Raw genomic sequence first — 19,466 nt, 5'->3', positions numbered from 1 at the left:
GTTACTGTTGAATTTGACACCAAACAACAGTGTAACATGCATGTGTAAGCTTATAACTTTTTATTTGTAGTGTAAACATGGTAAATGGTCTCTCTGATTGAAATATTATATATCATAATCATAACTCACTTTAAAGACACCTTTGAAGTTGTTTGAGTGTATTTGTATCATGCATCTATCTATCTAATAATCTTAAAGGGAGATTGTCCAGAACAAGGAATTTAAGTCGTGATAGTGTATCAAGCCATGGTTCTGATTTCATGTTGGCATCACGTCTGTTGACACCAAGGACAAATGATGCAGTGCAGCGAGTCCAACAGCACCAAAATGATGAAGATTTTGCAAGACGTTTGCAGGTACTTTAAATGACAGACATACTAATAGGGTAGACAATGAACACACCGTAAATACAACTTTAGACCAAGCACTGAATGTACATAAAATACAATTTAAGACCAAACACTGACATGACTTAATTAACAATAAACACTAGTTGAAACCATGTATAAATGAACATGTACAAACAATATAAATACAAATTAAGATTGTGCACAAAGCATATGTACATTAAATACAAGTTAAGACTATGCACATAGCTAACATAAATACAAGTTAAGACTATGTACCTAGCATTGAAAGTAGGTCATACTTTAAAGGAAACACTGGAAGATATGTAATTTGAAGTTTATTTTAAAAAAAGGCAGAGTGAGAATAATATATGTAGCTTTGAAAGGTTTACAGGCTGGAATAAGGGTTTATTTCTATTTTGGGCAGACAGAACACAGATTTATTTTATAACATCAATGTATTTATTTTAGGAAGAAATGGACATGGAGTTTGCCATGTCATTACAAAACCTTGAGACTGGTCCCCAAGCTGAGCCTACCACCACCAGTACCAGTAGTGGTACTGGTCCCCAAGCTGAACCTACCACCAACAGTACTAGTAGTGGTACAACAGATGATGATTCTGATAACAGAACACATCAAAATAGAACAAGGCTGTATGGACTGGAAGGTATGAACACAGCTTCGTTTTGAAACAAAAGCTAAAAAAATATCATAAGAGAAACAGATTCTATCACTATTATTCATGTATCACGATATTTCTCCAATCTCACCAGTTAGACTTTAAGGGGCTTGAGGGTATCAATCCCTTTTTTAGCTCACCTGACCTGAAAGGTCAAGTGAGCTTTTCTCATCACTTGGCGTCCGTCGTCCTGCATCCGTCGTCCGTAAACTTTTACAAAAATCTTCTCCTCTGAAACTACTGGGCCAAATGTTACCAAACTTGGCCACAATCATTCTTGGGGTATCTAGTTTAAAAAATGTGTCCGATGACCTGGCCATCCAACCAAGATGGCCGCCATGGCTAAAAATAGAACACAGGGGTAAAATGTATATTTTGGCTTATATCTTTGAAACCAAAACATTTAGAGCAAATCTGACATGGGGTAAAATTGTTAATCAGGTCAAGATCTATCTGCCTTAGAATTTTCAGATGAATTGGACAACCTGTTGTTAGGTTGCTGCCCCCCTGAATAGGTTATTTTAAGGAAATTTTGCAGTTTTTGGTTATTATCTTGAATACTATTATAGATAGAGATAAACTGTAAACAGCAATAATGTTCAGCAAAGTAAAACCTACAAATAAGTCAACATGACCAAAATTGTCAGTCAACCCCTTAAGGAGTCATTGCCCTTTATAGTCAATTTTTAACAAATTTTCGTCAGTTTTTGTAACTTGTACAAAAATTTTCTTCTCTGAAACTACATGGCCAAATTAAACCAAACTTGGCGATAATTATCATTGTGGTATATAGTTTGAAAAATGTGTCCGATGACACCGCCTACCAAACAAAATGGCCGACATGGCTAAAATTAGAACATAGTGGTAAAATGCAGTTTTTGATTTATATCTTTAAAACTAAGACATTAAGGGCAAATCTTTCAAGATTTAAATGTCCATCAGAATAAGATCTATCCCCTCGCAAATTTTCAGATGAATCTGACAACTCGTTATTGGGTTGCTGCCCTAAAATTGGTAATTTTAACGAAATTTTGCAGTTTTTGATTATTATCTTGAATACTATTATAGATAGAGATAAACTGTAAACAGCAATTTTGTTCAGCAAAGTAGGATCTACAAATAAGTCAACATGATAAAAATTGTAAGAGTACCCCTTAAGGAGTTATTGCCCTTTATAGTCAATTTTGAACAAATTTTCGTCATTTTTGTAACTTGTACAAAAATCTTATTTTCTAAAACTATGGGCCATATTAAACTAAACGTGGCCACAATCATCACTATGGTATCTATTTAAAAAAAGTGTCTAATGACCCCACCTACCAACCAAGATGACCGACATCAGTAAATACAGTAACAGGTGAGCGACACAGGCTCTTGAGAGCCTCTAGTTTCAATAAATTTTCTGTTTGTATTTAAATATTAAAAGTCTTCAAATAAGTTTTGAGCATTCATTAAAAAGATTGTATTGAAGATCGTCGTATAACGAGCATTCTATTAGAAAGTGTTCTTCTGTTTCAATGCTGTTTGTTTGGCACAACACACATATTCTGTGTTAAATGTATGTAACTCACTATCTGTCAAGAATCTAATGATTTAATGCTTTACTCATTTGTTCCCCATTCCAGACATTCTGATTCATGACATTTAAAATCAATATTTGATTTTGAATATTTCCTATTGTATTGTCCTACACACTACTTGTTGCAGGGAGACATAGACATACTGTTTGTCAGTTCCATCTAGTTTCCTATTGTATTGTCCCACACACTTCTTGTTGCAGGGGACATAGAACTACTGTTTGTCAGTTCCATCTAGTTTCCTATTGTATTGTCCCACACACTACTTGTTGCAGGGGGACATAGAAATACTGTTTGTCAGTTCCATCTAGTTTCCTATTGTATTGTCCCACACACTACTTGTTGCAGGGGGACATAGAAATACTGTTTGTCAGTTCCATCTAGTTTCCTATTGTATTGTCCCACACACTACCTGTTGCAGGGGGACATAGACATACTGTTTGTCAGTTCCATCTAGTTTCCTATTGTATTGTCCCACACACTACTTGTTGTAGGGGGACATAGACATACTGTTTGTCAGTTCCATCTAGTTTCCTATTGTATTGTCCCACACACTACCTGTTGCAGGGGGACATAGACATACTGTTTGTCAGTTCCATCTAGTTTCCTATTGTATTGTCCCACACACTACTTGTTGCAGGGGGACATAGAAATACTGTTTGTCAGTTCCATCTAGTTTCCTATTGTATTGTCCCACACACTACTTGTTGCAGGGGGACATAGAACTACTGTTTGTCAGTTCCATCTAGTTTCCTATTGTATTGTCCCACACACTACTTGTTGCAGGGGACATAGAACTACTGTTTGTCAGTTCCATCTAGTTTCCTATTGTATTGTCCCACACACTACTTGTTGCAGGGGACATAGAAATACTGTTTGTCAGTTCCATCTAGTTTCCTATTGTATTGTCCCACACATTACTTGTTGCAGGGGGACATAGAAATACTGTTTGTCAGTTCCATCTAGTTTCCTATTGTATTGTCCCACACACTACTTGTTGCAGGGGGACATAGAAATACTGTTTGTCAGTTCCATCTAGTTTCCTATTGTATTGTCCCATACACTACTTGTTGTAGGGGGACATAGAAATACTGTTTGTCAGTTCCATCTAGTTTCCTATTGTATTGTCCCACACACTACTTGTTGCAGGGGACATAGAAATACTGTTTGTCAGTTCCATCTAGTTTCCTATTGTATTGTCCCACACACTACTTGTTGCAGGGGGACATAGAAATACTGTTTGTCAGTTCCATCTAGTTTCCTATTGTATTGTCCCACACACTACTTGTTGTAGGGGGACATAGAAATACTGTTTTTCAGTTCCATCTAGTTTCCTATTGTATTGTCCCACACACTACTTGTTGCAGGGGGACATAGAAATACTGTTTGTCAGTTCCATCTAGTTTCCTATTGTATTGTCCCACACACTACTTGTTGTAGAGGGACATAGAAATACTGTTTGTCAGTTCCATCTAGTTTCCTATTGTATTGTCCCACACACTACTTGTGCAGGGGGACATAGAACTACTGTTTGTCAGTTCCATCTAGTTTCCTATTGTATTGTCCCACACACTACTTGTTGCAGGGGGACATAGACATACTGTTTGTCAGTTCCATCTAGTTTCCTATTGTATTGTCCCACACACTTCTTGTTGCAGGGGACATAGAACTACTGTTTGTCAGTTCCATCTAGTTTCCTATTGTATTGTCCCACACACTACTTGTTGCAGGGGGACATAGAAATACTGTTTGTCAGTTCCATCTAGTTTCCTATTGTATTGTCCCACACACTACTTGTTGCAGGGGGACATAGACATACTGTTTGTCAGTTCCATCTAGTTTCCTATTGTATTGTCCCACACACTACTTGTTGCAGGGGGACATAGACATACTGTTTGTCAGTTCCATCTAGTTTCCTATTGTATTGTCCCACACACTACTTGTTGCAGGGGGACATAGAAATACTGTTTGTCAGTTCCATCTAGTTTCCTATTGTATTGTCCCACACACTACTTGTTGCAGGGAGACATAGACATACTGTTTGTCAGTTCCATCTAGTTTCCTATTGTATTGTCCCACACACTACTTGTTGCAGGGGGACATAGAAATACTGTTTGTCAGTTCCATCTAGTTTCCTATTGTATTGTCCCACACACTACTTGTTGCAGGGGACATAGAACTACTGTTTGTCAGTTCCATCTAGTTTCCTATTGTATTGTCCCACACACTACTTGTTGCAGGGGACATAGAACTACTGTTTGTCAGTTCCATCTAGTTTCCTATTGTATTGTCCCACACACTACTTGTTGTAGAGGGACATAGAACTACTGTTTGTCAGTTCCATCTAGTTTCCTATTGTATTGTCCCACACACTACTTGTTGCAGGGGACATAGAACTACTGTTTGTCAGTTCCATCTAGTTTCCTATTGTATTGTCCCACACACTACTTGTTGCAGGGGCACATAGAAATACTGTTTGTCAGTTCCATCTAGTTTCCTATTGTATTGTCCCACACACTACCGTTGCAGGGGACATAGAAATACTGTTTGTCAGTTCCATCTAGTTTCCTATTGTATTGTTCCACACACTACTTGATGCAGGGGGACATAGAAATACTGTTTGTCAGTTCCATCTAGTTTCCTATTGTATTGTCCCACACACTACCGTTGCAGGGGGACATAGAACTACTGTTTGTCAGTTCCATCTAGTTTCCTATTGTATTGTCCCACACACTACTTGTTGCAGGGAGACATAGAAATACTGTTTGTCAGTTCCATCTAGTTTCCTATTGTATTGTCCCACACACTACTTGTTGCAGGGGGACATAGAACTACTGTTTGTCAGTTCCATCTAGTTTCCTATTGTATTGTCCCACACACTACTTGTTGCAGGGAGACATAGACATACTGTTTGTCAGTTCCATCTAGTTTCCTATTGTATTGTCCCACACACTACTTGTTGCAGGGGGACATAGAAATACTGTTTGTCAGTTCCATCTAGTTTCCTATTGTATTGTCCCACACACTACCGTTGCAGGGGACATAGAAATACTGTTTGTCAGTTCCATCTAGTTTCCTATTGTATTGTCCCACACACTACCGTTGCAGGGGGACATAGAACTACTGTTTGTCAGTTCCATCTAGTTTCCTATTGTATTGTCCCACACACTACTTGTTGCAGGGAGACATAGACATACTGTTTGTCAGTTCCATCTAGTTTCCTATTGTATTGTCCCACACACTACTTGTTGCAGGGAGACATAGAAATACTGTTTGTCAGTTCCATCTAGTTTCCTATTGTATTGTCCCACACACTACTTGTTGCAGGGGCACATAGAAATACTGTTTGTCAGTTCCATCTAGTTTCCTATTGTATTGTCCCACACACTACCGTTGCAGGGGGACATAGAACTACTGTTTGTCAGTTCCATCTAGTTTCCTATTGTATTGTCCCACACACTACTTGTTGCAGGGGCACATAGAAATACTGTTTGTCAGTTCCATCTAGTTTCCTATTGTATTGTCCCACACACTTCTTGTTGCAGGGGACATAGAACTACTGTTTGTCAGTTCCATCTAGTTTCCTATTGTATTGTCCCACACACTACTTGTTGCAGGGGGACATAGAACTACTGTTTGTCAGTTCCATCTAGTTTCCTATTGTATTGTCCCACACACTACTTGTTGCAGGGGGACATAGAAATACTGTTTGTCAGTTCCATCTAGTTTCCTATTGTATTGTCCCACACACTACTTGTTGCAGGGGACATAGAACTACTGTTTGTCAGTTCCATCTAGTTTCCTATTGTATTGTCCCACACACTACTTGTTGTAGGGGGACATAGTAATACTGTTTGTCAGTTCCATCTAGTTTACACACTTCAACTTCAGTTTGCTGCATGGATATTTTTTGAAACTCATATTCAATGTAAAGAATCAAAACTAAATTAGGCAGCAACATGAGTAATGTACAATTCTAGTGTTATGACACTTTTTTAACTTTTTAAAATTTCAAAGTTTTAGCCTGACACATTCTTCTTGTATTTATTTTATTGTGTTTATGTAAATGTCATGATTATATTATTGTTGCATGTAATTGTTATTATGCATTTGACTATCTTACACGTCTTATGGGGTGTAATTTGTGTGATTTATAAAGTTTAAATCAAAATTTCTTGTACATTATTTTTTCCTTTGGTTTTTTTTTTGCAAAAACTGAGACACTACATTTTGTATTTTAAAATTCACATTTGAAAATCAGCCACTGGAAAAAAGAGTTTCACATACACGTACTAAAAATCAATCCATAAACATCAGACATTTTGTATATCTTTTACTTTTGTTTTTATTACAAACGAAAGTGAACCAACGCCTGGTGAGTCTGAAGTACGGTAGAGTCCTTAAAGTGGATACCCGAGGGTATGCAGGATCGTTATGATAAAAAACATAAAATGTAGAGAGTCTTATAACAACAACATTTTGTTTTTATTGTTACAGATATTGAGACTTTTATTAATCTTCCTGATGAGGTTTCCCCAAATATAGAGGTAAGATAGCAAAGCTAACACCAAACAGCAAGTTATAAAACGCCCCATGTCACATGACAAGTGTCATGTTTAAAAAAAAAAATATATATAAATTGTATACAATCCAGTTAACTTGAAGGGAGAATTTAAGTTAATTTATATTTTTAATATCATAAATGCTTGACAAAATTACACATACGGTTTTGACTTAAAAGTAGCAACAGAATTCCTACAATATCAATATTTAGATAAAGAGATGTGGAAAGGTTGTTACATAAGACAACAGTCAATAGAAGATTAGAGGACCAGGATATGAATTGCTTCAGGTTACTGCAATAATGCTTATGAAACCCAGCAATAATGCTTATGAAACCCAAGGGAAAATATCAAAATACAACTATCCCTTATTCATATCAATATTTTTCCATTTATGTTGCAAAACATTTACTTACTTTTCTCATTTTCTCATTGATGGCTGGTTTTGATTCAAGCCCAGGAAAGTTTGAAAAAGTAATTTATGATGTCTTGTATAATACAAACTTGAACTATCTGGTGCTGTAATTTGTTGCTCATTTATTATCATGCTGAAGTATTGTGTTGAAATTTGAAATTCTACAGTTGAGAAGTATAATTAACTGGCACTTGAAGAGGAATCTTTATGATGAAAATTGATTTATTTTTACATATTTAGCAAATGATACGAGCTACCAGAAGTACAACTCCACCTCGAACCCGGACCAGACAGAGAGGAAGCAGACGACAAAGAAACTCTAACAGTCTTGAAGCTCTAAGTATATATATATGTTTACCTTTCCATAGGTGGTTAAGTTGCATTGGTTCAGCTTTATGATGCTAATACTGTGTTTTCATTTATTTATTGTGGATTGAGGACTTTTCCTGGGGTATATAATTTCATGGTTTGCCAAAATGTGCATGCATGCCTTAAGAAAATTTGTAATTCGTGAAAAATTTAATTAGTGTTTTATCTGTACCCATGAATTTCACAAAAATTGGAATCATTTGGATGATAATGAACACCCTCGAATTGAGAGTATTCTGTATGAATGTGACGACAGTTTGATCCATCAACAAAATTGTTATTTTTTTATATCTATGAATGGAAATAACACTTTTCTACCATAATAGAGAACTGCAGGGGCAATTTTCTCTTGAAAAAAAATCACAATTTGTTAAAATTTGCAACTGTTTTGTGTTGCACATTTGAAATTACTGTTAATATATATAATGCAACCAAAAAGAAAACAAACAGCCCATGGGGTCTTCAACACAGCCAAAAACAAAAAACCTGTGTTCCAAGGATTGTCTAAAAAAAATACTTAGGAGAAAGTCACATAAAGCTTACTTTACATAAAATTGTTCACTTATTATGCATATAATCTTACAAAACTTATTTTTATGACCCATTTATGGGCATTATGTTTTCTGGTCTGTCCGTCCGTCCGTTCGTCCTGCTTCAGGTTAAAGTTTTTGGTTAAGGCAGTTTTTGATGAAGTTGAAGTCCAATCAACTTGAAACTTAGTACACATGTTGCCTATGACATGATCTTTCTAGTTTTTAATGCCAAATTAGAGATTTTACCCCATTTTCACGGTCGACTGAACATAGAAAATGATAGTGCAGATGAGGCATTCGTGTACTATGGACACATTCTTGTTTATGACTCAATTAGTTAGACACTTAAAAGTTGACATTAAATCTCTATTATAGTTTAGGTAGGATTGAAGTCTTTTGATTTCCACCTTTTCAAAATGTTTTCCTGTATACTTTGATACAAATACAGATGCAGGTGTCATCATGCAGTCCATAAAATTTCATAATAACTTTTCTCTGTAAATGTTTTCTGTTGTCACACATATAGGTATGGTATATTATTTCTATATTAAATGTTTTTTGCAGGTAGAATGGAAGCGCACTTGATGTCTATTCTTGATGACTACGGTACATCTCCTGTAAGTTTACCTAATATACCTTCTTATATGAGTGGGAGGTCTTACTGTATGTGTGTATAGTGATGCACATGTCTGTTTATATAAAAAAAAAAAAAGGTGTAGTATGTTTGCCAACTTTCCAACTGACAAATGATGTAGGAATAACTATTGACACTACACAGTCTTCTACAATGAACATCAACATGATCAACCCAAAACCACATAGCAAGCTTTAATTTATAAACAGTGTTCCAGCTAGGCCGTTTTCAGAGGGCGCACGCCCGCCTTTCCCGAGTGCCGCCCTGTGCCCTTTTTACAGTTTCCACGGTGCCCTGCCTTTTTTGAAGATCGATTGTATATTATTTTGTTTGTATTGATATGATACGCTAATTACTAAATTTTACCTGGGGAAAAGTTTATGACTTTATTTACGACCCCAAGCTTATCAAAGGTTACAACTGGTGTCATAATCTGTTGTTATAGGTAATCCGTTTATCAGATGGGTCATTAATGATCATCAACATTAATTCATTCAAATAGAATCGGTCAGTCGGCAATTATCTTTGAAGAAATGTGCATACAACAACTTGGGCACAATTTGCAATGTTTACCGTAGTTTCATGGAGGAAACGTAATGACAGAAAGTTGAAAACCATAATCAACTCGTTGAAGACATCGTTTTACTTGTTTTCCGTGAAATAAACAGCAAATTCAGATGTATTTGTCATTGACTGCCCTCATTTTTGATACGAAAATAACAAAATCGGCCGCAATATTGTTGATCATATTTACATCATATTTACATACTGTTTATAATCCTCCAAAGAAGGAGCACACCCGAATAAAGAAAGATAACTCCATCTGATTTTTTCCTAGCATTGAGTAACCCACTTACATATTCTAAAATATGTCTACATACTTCTTGCTTAAGAATATATATGTTTAGGTATTTTGAGTTATGGAAAAGTTAAAGAGGGTCTTATAGTAGCTGTGTTGGTAGGGTGCCTTGGTCATCTTTTTCTGTATTCTTTATTTTTGATACAAATTTTCACTGTTGCTATATATCCTAACATTGTGCATTTACTGAGCACAGCTGTTTTGTGCTGTAATGCCATTAAGCACAGCAGGGGTAGAAAGGTGAAATTGGTAAAGTGTGTCAGACCATAGAAACAGAATGAAGCAGGTCACCTTTCAAAACATACTGCATATAAAGCTCAACTGTGCCAAGCAATGATCTAAAAACTTGTGTGACAAGCTGCTTGACAAGTTTTTCATCCTAAAAAGTAGAAAGATAGAGTTCTATATGGGCTAATGATGTTGTTCTTGTGTAACCTGTGATTCAACGAATAAACACAATGTTTAATTAATATCTTTTATCAAAACATGCCCTTTTCATATTATCATATCACGCGTTAAATGCCCTTTTTTGGGATTGGCACCCTGCCCTTTTGAAATCCTAGCTGGAACACTGATAAAGGCCTTGAAAGGACAAATGTTGAAGTATTTAAACAGAAAATTAACAGCCTGATTTATGGATAAAACAATAAATGAATAACAAATATATGATATACAGCTTGTACAGCAACAACTGACATCCACTGGATTACATGCTCCTTACTTTTAGCAGGCACATACATAATGTCGTTGGGTTAAACAAGCATCTAACCCTCCCCTTCCTAACATGATCCTAGTTGTAATGCGGTTAATTGAGGACCACTTTTTGAAATGAATTGAAATCAACAAAGATTGTAGGTTGAACATATTTACAGCTGTTACAGCAATGCAAACACCAATCTAACTTGTAATCCTGATTTGTTTGTTCAAAATGTATTAGAATTTTTGCTTATTATTTTTTAGATCAGAATGGTAGATTTAGCAGAAATGTATTTTTGATGATGTCAATTGATAGGGAAATAAGAAATTATGTCATAGAATATATGTAAGTTTGTGCATTTGGTATATATTTTCAGGTCAGGGGTCAGAACAGAAGAGGACGGCGTTTCTTCCCAGCATTCAATGTTTCTGCATCTGAAGGACAGGATTACGAGGTTACAATTTTAAAGTTTTTTTGTTTGTTCCACATATAAAAAAGTATAAAGTAAAAAAAGATATTTGGTTGACTTCACATCCCCTATATTAAAGTTATGAGAGAGAAAAATCTTTATCAGAAATATTATCTTCTTGTACAGTAATTAAACACATCCCCTATTTAAAAGTTACGAGAGAAAAATCTTATCAGAAATATTGTCTTGCAGAGTAATTAAAGACATCCCCTATATCAAAGTTATGAGAGAGAAGAAATCTTTATCAGAAATGTTATCTTCTTGTACAGTAATTAAACACATTCCCTATTTAAAAGTTATGAGAGAATAAAATCTTTATCAGAAATGTTATCTTCTTGTACAGTAATTAAACGCATCCCCTATTTAAAAGTTAAGAGAGAATAAAATCTTATTCAGATATATTGTCCTCTTGTACAGTAAATAAACACATCCCCTATTTAAAAGTTATGAGAGAACAAAATCTTTATCAGAAATATCGTCTTCTTGTATATTAAATAAACACATATGATCCCCGATTGAAAAGTTATGAGAGAGAAAAATCTTTATTAGAAATATCGTCTTCTTGATTGGGTCAACCTTACACATGTGTTGTCAGTCAGAGATATACTGTAAACCAACTTATTTTCGCGGATACTTTATTTCGTGGCTTTTAAAATTCACGATTTTCTTATTTACTTGATGTAGATTAATAAAGATTTACTTATTTGCGCCAATTTATATTTACATTATTTTTCTACTCTCGAAAGTTGCAAAAATTAATCGCTAACGAAAATAAGTTGGTTCACAGTAACTCTATAGGAATTTTACGAAAAAATAACTTGCATGTGTTACTAGTATAACAGATACTTTAATGAGATGTCTTCTCTGTAATCCTCTAATTTTCTAAATCTGTAATAACATATGTTTGTTATTTGTAAAATAAATTATAAATATTTTAATTTTTAGTGAGCTCTAGGGAGCACTTGTAACTTTGCACAGAAACTAAATGCATAGCCTTGATAACTAATTTTTGAATTAAATTAATACATTTTTCATTAACCATTGTAAATCAATGAGACAAGGCTTTTAAGGGATAATCTTAGCTGTAATAACAAGGCTATGTTATAAAAGGCATGTAACTTATTATATGAGACACTTGGGATTAATGGGAAACTTGGGCAAAACATCATTACATGCTCTAATCATTATTTATTACAACAAATTAAAATACATTGTAATTAAGAATGATAATTTTCTGAGCAAATACTTTGAAGTGATGCAGAGAAGCTGTAATAACACCTTTTAGTTATAATAGGCATATTTTTATGCCCCACATATGATAGTAGAGGGGCATTATGTTTTCTGGCCTGTCCGTCTGTTCATTCTTCCGTCCGTTTGTCCATTCGTTCTTTCATTCGTCTGTATGTCCTGTTTCAGGTTAAAGTTTTTGAACAAGGTAGTTTTTGATGAAGTTGAAGTCCAATCAAATTTAAACTTAGTACACATGTTCCCTATGATATGATCTTTCTTATTTTAATGACAAATTATCACAATTATACGGTCCACTGAACATAGAAAATGATAGTAGGAGTGGGGTTTCCCTGTACTATGGACACATTCTTGTTTCTGTAATAACATAGGTGTACTATGCATGATTGGCTATATCTTTCCATAGTTAAGTATACATAAGGACAATGATAAGACCAATTGAACTTGTATACATTTAAAAAAGACCTAATTAAATATATTGTCCCTTAGAAACATGTTATGTTATCACAGGTCTTTGATTTTTAAGTCCACAATAACAAATGTATGTTATTTTTCTCTGATAACCCTATAGAGTTATGTCCTTGACTGGTTATCAATGCTGGCTTATTCTAGGATGTTATGATTATTTGTACCTATGTAGTCAAAATTACAATGATTGAGATTTTCATTTTTTTAAAAGGTAATTGTTTTTATTATGTAGGAGTTGCTGAATCTGGCGGAAATGTTGGGTGATGTAAAACCACGAGGTTTGACTAAACACCAAGTAACCAAACTACCTGAGAGGAAGTACCAGGTGTGTCCTGGAGAGGAAGTAAAGGAATGTCTTGTCTGTATGTGTGAATTTGAGGACAAGGATCAGCTTAGAATCCTGCCTTGCTTTCATGAATTCCATACTCCATGCATAGATAAATGGATTGGAGTAAGTTTATTTTGTTTTTCATCGACTCAAAACCAGCTGTAAATGTCACTTGATATATTTTATGTGTCATTAAATTTTTCAAATATCTTTTTGTCATACAAATGAATACCAAACTGGATATAAAACTCAGTACTAGTCTTCCCTCCTGAAAAAATAGGGACAAAGAAGATATGAAAACCTAGACCAAAATCAGACATTGTTGGCCTTACCCTCATAGCTTAGTGATCAATGTTAAGTTTTTTGTTGTCAAGTCTGTATCTCAGATGCTATATTGTACCAATACAATCATTCCATACACCAAATAAAGTTGCCTATTACTTATAGCATGAAGGTTAAGTTTTCCTTGTGAAGTTCGTATCTCAAATGCTATGATGAAAAAACAGGTCCACTATATTTGGTGTATTGAATGATTGAAAGGTGTACATGTCAGGATTGCCTTCTAAAAAATATTTAAATAATAAAGAAAGTTGTCATTAAATTTGAATTTCTTTGTAACATTAAAAATGTTCTGAAATTGTGATCAGTCAGGAGTGAATTTAAAATGCAGTTAAAATTGATTTACAATCTTAGCGAATATTTCCTGGAGGCATTGATATAGCTATTAGGATTATCATACTATACTGGAGTGGGAGTTTTATTACAGAAAAGGGATAAGAAAACAAAGACATATGCAAAATGTCTTAAAATGATATGACTTTCAGTGATATTGTTGTCTTTTTTCAAAACTACCTCTACCGTTTTTTATTGGGAAAAATGCATATTTTTTTATTGAATTTGGGAAATATTATTCTAAACACATCTCTGATTTTTTGCTGACCTTTGCTGTCTTTTTTGCACTGTTTTTTCATGTATATTTTGGTTGTCAGACATTTTCAACCTGGAAGGTACTTTTCGGAGAGGGGAAAGAAACAGTAGCAATGATGGTACTTAATGCATTGAAAACCACATGTGTTACAAACACCATGATGATTCTGATCAGAAAACTGGATCTCAAAAGTGTTTTATAATATCAAAATAATAACATGAATACGACATTTACAAACATTCCTACCAATGCCATTACTGTTTGGGGAAAATGAAGACCTTTTTGGGAGGAATTTTAAGCCATTTTTTTTAGTAATTGGGAATTTTCTCTAGGGGAAAAGGCCGAATTTCGGCTGTTATTTGAGGCATTGAGGCAAACAATATCACTGACTTTTGTTGGGACACCAAATCCGTAGTTTATGAGTAATAGCTTTCAGTTTTGGACTTGTCTGGCAGATATGACCATTTCCTGAAACCCTTGTTCATCTGATCTTAAACCACATTTTTATGGATCATTGGTAATAATAAGTGTATGTTATACTCGTAATTAAAACTTAATTTTACAGTTTTTTTCAAAAATCCTAATTAAAGCATGGTGAACATTTTAGCATGGCCCTCTTGTTTTTATTTGTGGAAAAAAATATAGATGTCTACATCTGATGTGAACAATAGATTTATTAAAAACATTTAAATTTTACTTTTTATTTTAGGTTAATGCTACATGTCCAGTTTGCAGAGTAGTGGTGAATGTTTGAATGTGTTCTGATAAAGACAATGTGCAATTATATGGAATACCAATTACCTGTATATAAATGTGTTACCTTACATGTCATAAGACGTACATATAGACAGACACAATGTATAACATATTCATTTGTATTATTTTTAAAGAAGAATGATCACACATCCATGTTTAAATCTCCTATTGGTGTTAAAACTCAAACAATAGAAAAGCATCCTTCAAGGGGTAGACCATTTGTATAACAAGTACTGCAAATGTACTTTTTTTCCAGAAATGTTAGTGATAGATTTATTTAAAAAAAAAAAGGAATATATGTGAATTTAAATCCAGATATTGATGGATGTAACAACCATTTAATGGATATCACTGTAGTTAACAAATATTCATGCCTGTTAACCATGTTGCCCTTAGATTTCGCTGGAGTTAACAAATATTCATGCCTGTTTAGGGACGACATCAAAAGATCGATGAAGGATAAAAAACTTGAATCAAATAGTTTGGGGATGGGGGTTAACATTGCTGCTAGTTTTGTTAATCTGAAATAGATTTTACATATATCCATATAGGTAAACCAATTTTTCCCAAATTAAGTTAAGAGGGGGGGTAGGGGGGTCAAAGAAAAAACTATGTGAATTAAGTTTTTTATCCTTCATTGAACTTTTGATATCGTTCCTTACCATGTTGCCCTTAGATATCACTGGAGTTAACAAATAGTCATGCCTGTTTACCATGTTGCCTTAGATAACCTCAATTGACTGTTCAAAAAACGCCAGTTAATGTTATAGAAATTTATTTAAGAATGAAAAAAAAAAAATTGTGAAAAATAATATCCTGACCACTATTGAAGTATATAAAGACTTATTATACCCCCGCTTTAGAAAAGGGGGGGTATACTGTTTTACCTCTGTCTGTCAGTCCGTCCCATGAATATTTTTGTCACATTTTTCTCACGAACTACAATACAAGGATTTCTGAAATTTGGTTTCAGGGTTTATCTAAGTCAGCTATACAACTTCCTGTTTACCGAACACTTGCATATTTTTACACTATTAATATTATCCACTTGCGGCGGGGGTATCATCAGTGAGCAGTAGCTCGCAGTTTCACTTGTTAAACCTCTATCAAAACACAAGGTTGATGTAAGAATAATCTTTGTCTATTTTATTTAAAAATTGTTAAACAAATGAAAATCCAATTAATGAAAATTTTAAGAATTACAAAGCAGCTATTTAGGTTCAGATATCTTTGGAAATACCGTGAAATGAAATACACATGAATTTATCAACAATACCAAGATTGAAAAAAAGTACTCCCGAAAAAAGTACATAAACAGTAGTTATTACTTAAAGGAAATACATATTGCAAAATGTGGTACACATAAAACAGACTGTATTTAGAAACAAGCAAATAGTGCTTATATTATTATTTTTCTACTGGAGAAGATATCTTCATGAACTTATGAGTATTTTAATTCTAATTTAGTTATTCATGTTATTGTTCTTTAATTATAAAAACAATTTACTGAGGGGTATTTTTGTTTGTTTTGGTAATGAACATATGCTGATATCTTTTCTTTTTTTTTGTTTTGATTTTATTGTAGAATTAGCGAGAGAAAAACAATGAGGATTTAGAAATCCAAAAAGTACACTAATTTTCACCATTGGTAAAATAGATTCTGATTTCTTTTAAAGTGCACATGATATATACTTCAAAGTGGAAATTATCGTTTATTTAAAATATAATTGATAAGTGTAGAGGAAATATGCAGTAATAAGATTAACGGTACCAATTTTTTTTTACAATTCAAAGATAAGTGCAATGAGGCTGCATAAATAATAGGGTTTTAGAAAAAAATCCATTAAATGTATTACACTACCAGTAATGGAAGCTCTAAATACATAATGTGCTTATGCAATGGTTTTTCATCCCTGACATAGAAACATAACATTCTGATCTAACCTAAGATACAGCCCAGTTGCATTAGAACTCTTGAGAAGGTATTTTTACATTCAAACTCATTCATAAAAACCGACAATGTCCTGTTGAAAACAAATAAAAATTACAATAAGACACCAGTCTACAACACAAACCATAGACAATAAAAGACTGAACAATTTGAACCTCCAAAAACTGGATGATCTTGGAAGATCAGATAGGGTAGGCAAATCCTGCTCCACATTTGTCACTGGTCATGTTGTCTGTTTTTGGTGTGTACTTTCAGTGGTTATTGAAATATATTTGACTTTTCTGTATGACCCACTTGTCCCACTTTTGATTCAAAGTTTATTTTTGACTGATCAGGTTAATTAGTGAAGCTACTTATTTATGATATAATTAATGTCTGGCAAGACAACTTTTATGTTTATGCTTTTATTTTTTAAGATTTATATCCAATAATTTATATGCATTGTTGCATATTTTACTGAATGAAATTAGTATTTCCCTTTCTACTTATGTATGATTAAAAATTCCCTTTTTTGATAAGAATATCACCTTAAGATTCATAGGGCAGTGGGTGAAAAGTATATTATCTTACCTCCTATACATTTCTAGGAATAGGATTGGTGGAGAGCGTTCTTGTGGAAAAGAAATATATTTAATATTAGGTTAGTTGGAAGGTGGGGCTTATTTCATACACGGTTAGTAGTGGAGTTGCGTCCCTTTATATTCCAAATAAGGTAGTAAGGAGGCGGGGCTTATTTCATACACGGTTAGCAGTGGTGTTACGTCCCTTAAGAAAAACATAACAGCACTGAGAAAAAATCTTAAGGGTTTCAACAGACAAAGAAAGTGATGATAAAGTGAAATAAATTCATAAAACACATTTAAATCCAAAAAGTTGTCATTGTTGGCATCTGTTTTTGTAGGATCAAAGAAAGTAGTTTCTTAATCATGTTAATGCTAACTGTATTGAAGACTTGCTTGTTTTGATAGGTCACTAGTCTTAATTTTACACCTTAAGATAGTTGGTAAGATAAATTTGTTACATAGTGTGCTAGTGAAGTAATACGGTATATATGGGGTCAGTAAATTCCATATGTGGATTCAAGCTTCGATCTCACCCCATATTGAATTTACTGACCCCATATATACCGTATTAGGTCACTAGCACACTATGTTACTAATAGTATTTCCAATATGATACATAATGATATTTTGATATTGCTGTATGATAGTTTATTGTGTTAAAGTTGGATTTTTCAAAGATGGTGTTATTTATCAAATTCCATGTCACATGTTTTTTCATGAATCATTATTATTTGCAATATTAAATGCATGTTAAAGCATTTATTGAAATGTTTTGTCTCTCATTTCTAAAGCTTAATGAATAATAACATGATGGGTAGACTTCTACTGTGAGATAATGTTCTGTGCTGGTGATTTGGTGCTTGTTTTTTTGCATTATATCAAGTTTATAAAAACAACAGTTATTTTGCATAATGTTTTACTTTTACGTCATATCTACCTCATTGAGATATTTACAATGAATTTTGTCTTCCTTTTAGGAGATTGAAAAAGTAAGACTAAGCAGTTTCTCATAGGGTGTCAACAATGTATTTGTATGTGATTAGGTCCATTTAAGAAAAATCCTGTGTGGTGGGTCAATTAAATTTGGTATGCAGTTGTACAAGATTGGACACATCTCATTTCATGATATGTTTTTACCCTTAGTTGAGGTCTATTGATTTTTTATTAATATTCATGTTAAAGTATGTGATTAGATCAGTTAAAGGAGAATCACTTGTGGTATAGGTCAATGATATTTGGGAAGCAATTGTAGAACAATGGGCATATTTCATTCCCATGCAAATTATTTGGCCCTAGTATATATGCATAGCTTACATGTAAAAGTTTGTATTTAGGTTAGATCATGAAAGGAACTACATAGTACAAGTTAATAATAATTGATATGAACATGACCATTTCAAATTTCCATGTTGGTAATTATACCCCTGCTTTCAAAAAGGGGGGTATACTGCTTTCCCTCTGTCTGTCCATCCATCCGTCAGTCCGTCCTTCCCATGAATATTTTTCGTCACATTTTTCTGAGAAACTACAATACCAGGATATCTGAAATTTATTTGCAGGGTTTATATTAGTCTTCTATACCTTCTGATGCGTTTTCAGATTCATCACTTGACAACTTCCTGTTTACCAAACACTTTGTATGATTTTACACATGATAACCAAGCTGAAAATTTTCGTCACATTTTTCTCAAGAACTACAATACAAGGATTTCTGAAATTTGGTTTCAGGGTTTATATAAGTTTTTTTTACTGTGTGATGTGTTTTCAGATTCATCACTTGACAACTTCCTGTTGACCGAAAACTAGTATGATTTTACACATTATAGCCAAGTTGAAAATTTTCATCACATTTTTTCAGTAACTACAATACAAGGATTCCTGAAATTTGGTTTCAGGGTTTTTATAAGTCAGCTTTACTGTGTGATGGGTTTCAGATTCATCACTCGATAACTTCCTGTTTACCAATCACTTATATGATATTACACATGATAGCAGAGTTGAAAATTTCGTCGCATTTTTCTCGGGCACAGGATTTCTGAAATTTCGGTTTCAGGATTTATACAAGTCAGCTATACTGTGT

At 33.9% G+C, this 19,466-nt stretch overlaps 1 protein-coding gene across 3 annotated transcripts in view; it reads left to right on the top strand.

Annotated features, from left to right (window-relative positions):
• Positions 1-18,148, top strand: part of LOC134683326 (uncharacterized) — a 29,868-nt gene extending 11,720 nt beyond the window's left edge. For all 3 annotated transcript variants that reach the window (XM_063542559.1, XM_063542557.1, XM_063542558.1), the window contains exons 4-11: positions 199-356; positions 819-1,017; positions 7,104-7,153; positions 7,824-7,923; positions 9,050-9,102; positions 11,052-11,129; positions 13,093-13,311; positions 14,826-18,148. In XM_063542559.1, the coding sequence (XP_063398629.1) occupies positions 199-356; positions 819-1,017; positions 7,104-7,153; positions 7,824-7,923; positions 9,050-9,102; positions 11,052-11,129; positions 13,093-13,311; positions 14,826-14,870 (902 nt within the window). In that variant the 3' untranslated portion in view covers positions 14,871-18,148. The remainder of the gene's footprint in view (positions 1-198; positions 357-818; positions 1,018-7,103; positions 7,154-7,823; positions 7,924-9,049; positions 9,103-11,051; positions 11,130-13,092; positions 13,312-14,825) is intronic.
• Positions 18,149-19,466: the final 1,318 nt, after the last annotated feature.

The sequence above is a fragment of the Mytilus trossulus genome, chromosome 9 (assembly GCF_036588685.1).
Source record: "Mytilus trossulus isolate FHL-02 chromosome 9, PNRI_Mtr1.1.1.hap1, whole genome shotgun sequence".
Taxonomy (NCBI): domain Eukaryota; kingdom Metazoa; phylum Mollusca; class Bivalvia; order Mytilida; family Mytilidae; genus Mytilus; species Mytilus trossulus.
This window is presented reverse-complemented; position numbering and strand designations above follow the sequence as displayed.